The sequence below is a fragment of the Mustelus asterias genome, unplaced genomic scaffold (assembly GCF_964213995.1).
Source record: "Mustelus asterias unplaced genomic scaffold, sMusAst1.hap1.1 HAP1_SCAFFOLD_693, whole genome shotgun sequence".
Lineage (NCBI taxonomy): Eukaryota > Metazoa > Chordata > Chondrichthyes > Carcharhiniformes > Triakidae > Mustelus > Mustelus asterias.
Window position 1 is genome coordinate 210,425 of NW_027590642.1, and position 11,083 is coordinate 221,507.

General features: G+C 46.6%; 1 protein-coding gene across 1 annotated transcript in view; it reads right to left on the minus strand.

Moving 5' to 3' along the window:
* LOC144487270 (NACHT, LRR and PYD domains-containing protein 3-like) overlaps window positions 1–10,951 on the minus strand; it is a gene marked incomplete at its 5' end in the record, with an annotated part of 28,856 nt that extends 17,905 nt beyond the window's left edge. The window contains 2 exons of the mRNA XM_078205354.1: window positions 7,421–7,504; window positions 10,868–10,951. Of these exons, the coding sequence (XP_078061480.1) occupies window positions 7,421–7,504; window positions 10,868–10,951 (168 nt within the window). The remainder of the gene's footprint in view (window positions 1–7,420; window positions 7,505–10,867) is intronic.
* Between the last annotated feature and the right edge of the window lie 132 nt (window positions 10,952–11,083).

Below are 11,083 nucleotides of genomic sequence, written 5' to 3' on the forward strand. Positions count from 1 at the left end.
AACTAACAGTTTCATTGGAATTTCCAAGTGGTTTCCTGACAGCCGCTTCCCCCACTCGCCTTTGCACTTCCCCCACCATCCTTACCATTTCCCCACTTCATTCAAACTTTTTCTCACATCTCTCTGCCACTCTCCATGCAGGTCCTCGCTGCTGGGTCACTTCCATAGAGGGGAAGAGAGCAGAATGGCAGAACCAGAAACAATGTGTGGAAAGGCAGATACAACACATGTGCTACTTTCCATTAATCTGTATCATCAATTCATTAAAAATGTACAATTTGTCACACAACCTAGCTTCAGTTTATTGGCTTCAGATAGATTTCTATTTTGATGTAACACTGGGAATTCTTTGTCTTTGTATTGCTGCCTCACAGCGCCAGGGACCCAGGTTTAATTCAGGCCTTGAGAAACTGTGTGGCGTTTGCATGTTCTCCCTGTGTCTGTGTGGGTTTCCTCCGGGTGTTCTGGTTTCCTCCCCCCAGTCCGAAAGATGTGCAGGTTAGATGGATTGGACATGATAAATTACCCCATGGTGTCCAACTATGTGTAGGTTAGGTGGATTAGCCATGGTAAACGTACAAGGTTATGAGCACAGGGTGGTGGAGTGGGCCTGGGAAAGATGCTCTTTGAGAGTCGGTGCAGACTCGATGGGGTGAATGGCCTCCTTCTGCACTCTGGGGATTCAATGGTTTCTATGGTTCTTTAATTTCAGTGTTCCTGAAATTTCTTGCTTTCCCGAAAAGGTCAAGAGGGCTATTTTAATCCAATCCATTTGAAAACTAGCCGCCCCCGAGTTAACAGATCCAACTATCCAGGACAAGTGGGGAAAATATGGGGACACCATCATCTCCAATTAAGTGGCAGAGCTTCCAAATAGTGATATAGATCATCGTTTCTTTTGTGCTACAGGGCCACAGTCATGTGGTAAATTAGTACTCATTAGTTTCTATTCCAATTGGATGGTTAATGCTGCTTATCGTCTCAAACCTGGATATTTCTCATTGTCCAGTCACATCAGCTGATACCCTTCACACTGTTCTATCCACCTTATCGGTAAATGAGTTGTTGATGGTAGATTCAGACCATGGTGGCCGTCCCCTCCCTTCCCCCGACCTCACTTCAATAATGTGGAGATGCCAGCATTGGACTGGGGTAAACACAGTGAGAAGTCTCACAACACCAAGTTAAAGTCCAACAGGTTTATTTGGCAGCAAAATCCACTAACTTTCAGAGCGTTGCCCCTTCGTCAGGTGGGTGGGAGTTCTGTTCACAAACAGGGCTCAAAGACACAAACTCAATTTACAAAATAATGGTTGGAATGCAAGTCTTTACAGGAAATCAAGTCTTAAAGGTACAGACAATGTGAGTAGAGAGAGCATTAAGCACAGGTTAAAGAGATGTGTATTGTCTCCAGACAGGACAGTTAGTGAGATTTTGCAAGCCCAGGCAAGTCATGGGGGTTACAGATAGTGTGACATGAACCCAAGATCCCGGTTGAGGCCGTCCTCATGTGTGCGGAACTTGGCCTCCCGAAGATACAAAAGGCAACCACACCCGGCCGTCCCATCGTATCGGGCAATGGGACCCTGTGCGAGAACCTCTCCAGCTACGTCGAGGGCATCCTGAAACCCATTGTACAAAGAACCCCCAGCTTTTGTCGCGACACTACGGACTTCTTACAGAAACTCAGCACACATGGAGCAGTTGAACCAGGAGCACTCCTGGTCACAATGGATGTCTCAGCACTCTACACCAGCATCGCCCACGACGATGGCATTGCTGCAACTGCCTCTGTACTCAACGCCGACAACTGCCAGTCTCCAGATTTTACAACTCATCCGCTTCATTCAGTGGGGAATTATGCTTCGAGCCCATAGAAGTAGGGGAGGTCCTAAATGAATACTTTGCGTCGGTATTCACAAAGGAGAGGGATGTGTTGACTGGGAGTGTCTCGGAGGGGATGCCTGTGACTAGTGGTGTTCCACAGGGCTCTGTATTGGGACCTCTGCTGTTTGTGATTTATATAAATGGTCATGGAAGAAGGTGTAACTGGGATGATCAGTAAGTTTGCGGACGACACGAAAATGGCTGGACTTTCAGATAGTGAGGAACATTGTCAGAGGCTACAGAAGGATATAGATAGGCTGAAAATTTGGGCAAAGAAATGGCAGATGGAGTTCAATCCTGATAAATGCGAAGTGATGCATTTTGGCAGAACTAATGTAAGGGGGAGCGAAACGATAAATGGCAGAACCATAAAGGGTGTAGATACGCAGAGGGACCTGGGTGTGCAAGTCCACAGATCCTTGAAAGTGACGTCACAGGTGGAGAAGGTAGTGAATAAGGCATATGGCATGCTTGCCTTTATAGGACGGGGCATAGAGTATAAAAGTTGGGGTCTGATGTTGCAGTTGTATAGAACGTTGGTTCGGCCGCATTTGGAATACTGCGCCCAGTTCTGGTCGCCACACTACCAGAAGGATGTGGAGGCTTTGGAGAGAGTACAGAGGAGGTTTACCAGGATGTTGCCTGGTATGGAGGGACTTAGTTATGAGGAGAGATTGGGTAAACTGGGGTTGTTCTCACTGTAAAGACGGAGGATGAGGGGTGACCTAATAGAGGTGTATAAAATTATGAAAGGCATAGATAGGGTGAACGGTGGGAAGCTTTTCCCCAGGTCGGTGGTGACGTTCACGAGGGGTCATAGGTTCAAGGTGAGGGACAGGGGGGGCGGGGGCGGCGGAGGTTTAACACGGATATCAGAAGGACTTATTTTACACAGAGGGTTGTGGGGGCCTGGAATGCGCTGCCGGGCAAGGTGGTGGAGGCGGACACACTGGGAACGTTTAAGACTTATCTCGATAGCCACATGAACGGAATGGGAATGGAGGGATACAAAAGAATGGTCTAGTTTGGACCAGGGAGCAGCACGGGCTTGGAGGGCTGAAGGGCCTGTTCCTGTGCTGTGTTTTTCTTTTCTTTGTTCCTGGACCACAATGTCTTCACCTTCAACAACCAGTTCTTCATCCAGACACACGGAACAGCCATGGGGACCAAATTCGCACCTCAATATGTCAACATCTTCATGCACAGGTTCGAACAAGACTTCTTCACCACACGGGACCTTCAACCAATGCTAACCACGAGATACATCGATGACATTTTCTTCCTTTGGAGTCATGGTGAACAATCATTGAAACAACTATATGACAACATCAACAAGTTCCATCCCACCATCAGATTCACCATGGACTACTCTCCGGAATCGATTGCATTCTTGGACACACACATCTCCATCAAGGACGGTAGCACTTCACAGTACCGCAAGCCCACGGATAACCTCACGATGCTTCACTTCTCCAGCTTCCACCGTAAACACATTAAAGAATCCATCCCCTACGGACAAGCCCTCCGTATACACAGGATCTGCTCGGATGAGGAGGATCGCAACAGACGCTGAAAGATGCCCTCATAAGAACAGGATATGGCGCTCGACTCATCGATCAACAGTTCCGACGCGCCACAGCGAAAAACCACACCGACCTCCTCAGAAGACAAACACGGACACGGTGGACAGAGTACCCTTCGTCGTCCAGTACTTCCCTGGAGCGGAGAAGCTACGACATCTTCTCTGGAGCCTTCAACATGTCATTGATGAAGACGAACATCTCGCCAAGGCCATCCCCACACCCCCACTTCTTGCCTTCAAACAACTGCACAAACTCAAACAGACCATTGTCTGCAGCAAACTACCCAGCCTTCAGGAGAACAGTGACCACAACACCACACAACCCTGCCACAGCAACCTCTGCAAGACGTGCCGGATCATCGACACGGATGCCATCATCTCACGTGAGAACACCATCCACCAGGTACACGGTACATACTCTTGCAACTCGGACAACGTTGTCTACCTGATACGCTGCAGGAAAGGATGTCCCGAGGCATGGCACATTGGGGAGACCATGCAGACGCTACAACAGTGGATAAATGAACACCGGTCGACAATCACCAGGCAACAGTGTTCTCTTCCTGTTGGGGAACACTTCAGCAGTCACGGGCATTCAGCCTCTGATCTTCGGGTAAGCGCTCTCCAAGGCGGCCTTCACGACAACGCAGAGTCGCTGAGCAGAGACTGATAGCAAGTTCCGCACACGAGGACGGCCTCAACCGGGATCTTGGCTTCATGTCACACTACCTCTAACCCCCATGACTTGTCTGGGCTTGCAAAATCTCACTAACTGTCCTGTCTGGAGATAATACACATCTCTTTAACCTGTGCTTAACGCTCTCTCCACTCACATTGTCTGTACCTTTGAGACTTGATTACCTGTAAAGACTCACATTCCAACCATTATTTTGTAAATTGAGTTTGTCTTTGTGCCCTGTTTGTGATCAGAACTCCCACTCACCTGACGAAGGAGTAGCAAGCGCTCCGAAAGCTGGTGGATTTTGCTACCAAATAAACCTGTTGGACTTTAACCTGGTGTTGTGAGACTTCTCACTGTGATCACTTCAATAACCCATGAACATTGGCCAGAATTTTACGTTGGGCAGGTGGGGATGTGCCTGACTCAGACGTGTGTGAAATCATGGGAGAAGACATTGGGCACGTGTTTCAACATTATTGCTCATGCAATATTTCAGTGGCAGACACACCTCTGACTCTCGCCACAAATCAACCTGGCAATTTAGCCCATTAAGGGGCCAATTAAATGCAGTTTTCCATGGCTCATCTGCCTTTACATTTACTGGGCAAGCTGATGGGCCAGGCAGCCTTTATGTTTTGGCTATAACCAGGGTCGAGGGCGGGATGAACTGTTCGAGCTGAAATAAAATGAACAAAACGTGGCTGGGGATAGAGAGAGGTCGGAGTTTGATTGTGCTGCCTACTCATGGGCATAGATTTGACAATAAAATTTATTTTTCACGGGTCAGCAGCTTTCAAGTAAACTGCTAGGACAGGGAAACATGAATAGGGATTGCAGGGTGGCTGGTCCCAAGATGAAGAAAAAATGTTCTTTGGAAACCAGGGAATAGAACAAAAGAAAGTTCCAGGAAGATTGTAGTCTCAAAGGAAGAAAGAATCATAGAATTCCTACAGTGTAGGAGGTCATTCACCCCTGCATATCCTTTGGGGAAAATTTAGCATGGCCAGTGCACCTAACATGCACATCTTTGGAGTGTGAGGGGAACCGGAGTATCCGGAGGAAACCCATGCAGACTGGGGAGATTGTGCAGACTCCACACAGACACCCAAGGCTGGAATCGATTCCTGGGTCCCTGACACTGTGATGCAGCAGTGCCAACTACTGTGCCACCAAACAGTGGGAATCTGAACAAGGTCATGTTCAGTGTTGTTACAGAAAGGAGCAGTGAAAGTCCCAAGAGGTACAGACAACTGCAAGAAGCCGATTTTAAATTCATTTTACAAGAAGCCAGACCTCGGATGTAATCAGAAGTTGGTGACAACTTATTGAGGCCGATAGGATTCAATAAGCTATCACCAACTTCTGATTACATTGTGTTCTGTTGACATGGCTACGTGCCATAGCGAGTCTGCGGCAAGTGAAGCTTGAATCTATGTGGTGATCCAGGGCAGATGGACACAATAAAGAGAGGCTGAAATCCTGGCAGTGTATTCTTGATGAAGACATTCAATAGAAGCATCAATTGGAGAAGATTCCAAAGCGTGCTCTTCAACAGCAAAGATTGCATCACTCATATGGAAAACAGAGTCCAAATGAAGCAATGGCCTAGTTTTATTAATGCTAGACTATTCATCCAGAAACTCAGCTAATGTTTCGGGGACCGGGTTCGAATCCCGCCATGGCAGCTTGCGAAATCTGAATTTTTTTAAAAATCTGGAATTAAGAATCTACCGATGACCATGGAAACAGTGTTGATGGTCAGCATTGTTGATGCTTCACTGATGTCCTTTAGGGAGGGAAGTCTGCTGTCCTTACGTGGTCTGGCCTACATGTGACTCCAGAGCGACAGCTCTGTGGTTGACTCTCAATTGCCCTCTGAAATATCTTAGCAACTCACTAAGGGCAACTAGGAATGAACAATAAACGCTGGCCAGCCAGCAACGCCCAAGTCTCATGAATGAATAAAAAAAAGTTGTCTCAGTGAGATCAGCATTGAGAACGAAGGATTGATAAAAGAAAATCCACAGAGGGTGCTTGGGAAACATCTGTCACATGGCCACAGAGAGTGGTGTATCTGCCCACAGTTTGCCTACTGATTTACATGTACTGTTTACTTATCGAGAACATCAAAGCGTTAAATAGATTTCAGAACATGTCCCCTTGTAAATATTTATATACCCAGAAAGGTATAGTTGGAGTGCAGCAGTTTATTACAGTTTCTCTTCCCTTGTTTAATAAATATTTTATTATTTTGTTGAAACTTCATCAGTGAAATCAGACAGTGTGTAACCCGGGGAAGATGGAGTCAGTGAGATCAGACAGTGTGTAACCCGGGGAGGATGGAGTCAGTGAGATCAGACAGTGTGTAACCCGGGGAGGATGGAGTCAGTGAGATCAGACAGTGTGTAACCCGGGGAGGACGGAGTCAGTGAGATCAGACAGTGTGTAACCCGGGGAGGATGGAGTCAGTGAGATCAGACAGTGTGTAACCCGGGGAGGATGGAGTCAGGGAGATCAGACAGTGTGTAACCCGGGGAGGATGGAGTCAGTGAGATCAGACAGTGTGTAACCCGGGGAGGATGGAGTCAGGTAGAGATCAGACAGTGTGTAACCCGGGGAGGATGAAGTCAGTGAGATCAGACAGTGTGTAACCCGGGGAGGATGGAGTCAGTGAGATCAGACAGTGTGTAACCCGGGGAGGATGGAGTCAGTGAGATCAGACAGTGTGTAACCCGGGGAGGATGGAGTCAGTGAGATCAGACAGTGTGTAACCCGGGGAGTCAGTGGCTCAGTTCAGTAGTTGCCATCCAAAGTAAACATCCGAACACTACAGAAATAATAAAAGTAAGGACCAATTAAGCCAGGTTCGATCCTGAGATTTGACTTGTCCAGTGGGATCAGCTGGAATCTTAACTCACTGTTTAAACCGTGCTGCAGTTTGTTGGGGTGTATTTTACCGTCCCACATGGCAGGAGAATCAGAGCGGGGGAGGGGCAGATCATGGAAAGGTCCGTTGATCTCGAGTGGGATTTTCTGGTTTCGTCACTGTCTAGATTCACCTTATAGCCCCCAGCTATCTATTGGACAGTACCAGAGCTCATGAGCTCCCTCCATCTGTGACTGGGATGAACCTCTAGATGGTCACTCAATTCCTCTTCCTGCTCAGACCCTGTTCTCTTTTAACTTTGTATTTGAACCGTTGATTCTTGCTCAAAACCTGGAACTTTGTCCTGTAAGAAATTACGATTTTAATTATTTTCTGAACCTACCCGCATCCATTTTCACTCTTGTTGAAGATGTTGGATCTGATCCTTCAACCATGGTGGTGTTAGACGATCCCGTATTCTGACACTCTGTAATAAATACAATTTTCCATGTAAAATTCCACCGAGAAACTCCCCATAACAGCCATACATTTTACATGTAATATTTCAGGAAATTTATTTGCGACACGGAGTCACTGCTAATTCTGTTCAATTCTTGAAATATAAAGAGAAGGTGCTGGAAAGTCCCAGCAGGTCTGGCAGCATCTGAGGGAAAGAAAACAGAGTAAACATGTTGAGTCCACGATGACTCTTGGTTCGAACCCCAATGTTATCTCTGTTTCTCTCTCCACGATGCTGCCACAGCTACTGAGTTTTTCCAGCATTTTCTGTTTTTGTTCCAGATCTCCAGTAGTTCATTTTTACGCGACCTGTGTATTCTGATTTGAAACGCGTCCAGGCAAGCCCAGGCAATCTGCAAATGTTATTTCTCCATTGGGCTTGGCTTTCTTTCAGCAGCATCACAGGTAGAGACCGCTGACATTCCCTGTCAGTCCTCAATAACCAGTTATTAATAATTATAATTTAAATTATGCTCAGTTCCAGACAAGATGCTGAGTTGTTTGAGCTCAATATAGGCAGTTCCCAATACCAGCTATCTATAGGACAATTCCAGTACTCAGGAACTCCCTCACCTGTGACGCTGATGTCACTCCAGATGGTCACTCACTTCCCTCTTTCTACCCAGCCACTAGAAATATTTACCTCACAAAATGCAGCATCTCTCCTGGAACCAAACATAGTTTGACTTCCAATTATTAATAAGTAGTTTCAGTTTCCTCAGGACTTCTTTGTCTGGTAAACTAACAGTCCAGGCTCAATTCCCGATCAAATCTATCCATTGTGTCATCTGGAGAAGAGCTTTTTGCTTCATTCAGACACTTGCATGTGCAAATACCTCTGTGTGTCGGATAGATTCTAATTATCAGATTAGCAAAGTAATCTGTGGCGCAATTAATAACCGGTCTCAGTTTCCAAAGGACCACTTTGTTTGGTAAACTCACAGTGCGGGTGCAATTCCCTCTCGATCAAATCTATCCATTGTGTCATCTGGAGAAGAGCTGGATGAGTATTACAGACACTGCACGCTTCCAGGTGCACAGATCGGTGTCTATCTGACACCTGCACCAGTCTGCCATGAGGGACCCAGTCAAAGGATCATTAAGATCATTGAAAGAATGTGTCCGCTTTGCTATGGGTACGATTGTGCAAAGCCCGACTGTGATTTACTTCAAGGTGAAAGTGAATGGAAAATTTGGGTTTGAGGGTATAAAGCTACAGGAGGATGGAGTCAGTGAGATCAGACAGTGTGTAACCCAGAGAGGATGGAGTCAGTGAGATCAGACAGTGTGTAACCCGGGGAGGATGGAGTCAGTGAGATCAGACAGTGTGTAACCCGGGGAGGATGGAGTCAGTGAGATCAGACAGTGTGTAACCCGGGGAGGATGAAGTCAGTGTTATCAGACAGTGTGCAACCCAGGCAGGATGGACCGATTAGCGAGAGGCAACATGGTTTTGTGAAGGGGAGGTCGTGTCTCACTAACTTCGAGTTTTTTGAGGAAGTGGCGAAGATGATTGATGAGGGTAGGGCAGTGGACGTTATTTATATAGACTTCAGTAAGGCCTTTGACAAGGTCCATCATGGCCGACTGGTACAGGTGAAGTCGCATGGGACCAGGGGTGAGCTGGCAAGGTGGATACAGAACTGGCTCAGTCAAAGAAGACAGAGGGTAGAAGTGGAAGGGTGTGTTTCTGAATGGAGGCCTGTGACAAGTGACGTTCCTCATGGATCAGTGCTTGAAACTTTGCTATTTGGAGGAAAATGTAACTAGATTGATTTGTAAGTTCGTAGACGACAGAAAAGTTGGTGGATTTGCGGATAGCGATGAGGACCATCAAAGGATACAGCAGGATAGAGATCGGTTGGAGGCTTGGACGGAGAGATGGCAGATAGAGTTTAATCCAGACATATGTGAGGTAATGCATTTTGGAAGGTCTAATACAGATAGGAAATATACAGTAAATGACAGAACCCTTAAGAATATTGATTGACAGAGGGATCTGGGTGTACAGGGACACAGGTCACTGAAAGTGGCAATGCAGGTGGAGAAAGTAGTCAAGAAGGCAAAGGCACGCTTGCCTTCATCGGTTGGGGCACTGAGTTTAAAAATTGGCAAGTCATGTTGCAGCTTTATAGAACCTTAGTTAGGCTGTGCTGGGAAAAATAGTGTTCAATACTGGTCGTCACACTACCAGAAGGATCTGGAGGCTTTCGAGAGGGTACAGAAAGGATGTTGCCTGGTATGGAGGGCATTAGCTATGAAGAGAGTTTGGAGAAATTTGGTTTGTCCTCACTGGAACGACGGAGGTTGAGGGGCGACTTGATAGAAGTCTACAAGATTATGAGGGGCATGGACAGAGTGGATAGTCAGAAACTGCTTCCCAGGGTGGAAGAGTCAATTATTAGGGAGCATAGGTTTAAGGTGCGAAGGGCAAGACTTAAAGGAGATGTACGAGGCAAGTTTTTTTACACTGAGGGCGGTGGGTGTCAGGAACTCACTGCCGGGGGAGGTAGTCGAAGCAGATACGATAGTGAGTTTCAAGGGGCATTTGGACAAATACATAAATAGGATGGGAATAGAGGGATTGGGTCCCTGGAAGGGTTGGGGATTTTAGTTAATTCGGGCGGCATGGTCAGGCTAAGAGGACCTAAGGACCTGTTCCTGTGCTGTAATTTTCTTTGATGGAGTCAGTGAGACCAGACAGTGTGTAACCCGGGGAGGATGGAGTCAGTGAGATCAGTGTGTAACCCGGGGAGATGGAGTCAGTGAGATCAGACAGTGTGTAACCCGGGGAGGATGGAGTCAGCGAGATCAGACAGTGTGTAACCCGGGGAGGATGGAGCCAGTGGCTCAGTTCAGTAGTTGCCATCCAAAGTAAACATCCGAACACTACATAAATAATAAAAGTTAGGATCAATTAAGCCAGGTTCGATCCTGAGATTTGACTTGTCCAGTGGGATCAGCTGGAATTTTAACTCACTGTTTAAACCGTGCTGCAGTTTGTTGGGGTGTATTTTACCGTCCCACATGGCAGGAGAATCAGAGCGGGGGAGGGGCAGATCATGGAAAGGTCCGTTGATCTCGAGTGGGATTTTCTGGTTTCGTCACTGTCTAGATTCACCTTATAGCCCCCAGCTATCTATTGGACAGTACCAGAGCTCATGAGCTCCCTCCATCTGTGACTGGGATGAACCTCTAGATGGTCACTCAATTCCTCTTCCTGCTCAGACCCTGTTCTCTTTTAACTTTGTATTTGAACGATTGATTCTTGCTCAAAACCTGGAACTTTGTCCTGTAAGAAATTACGATTTTAATTATTTTCTGAACCTACCCGCATCCATTTTCACTCTTGTTGAAGATGTTGGATCTGATCCTTCAGCCATGGTGGTGTTAGACGATCCCGTATTCTGACACCCTGTAACAAATACAATTTTCCATGTAAAATTCCACCGAGAAACTCCCCATAACAGCCATACATTTTACATGTAATATTTCAGGAAATGTATTTGCGACACAGAGTCACTGCTAATTCTGTTCAATTCTTGAA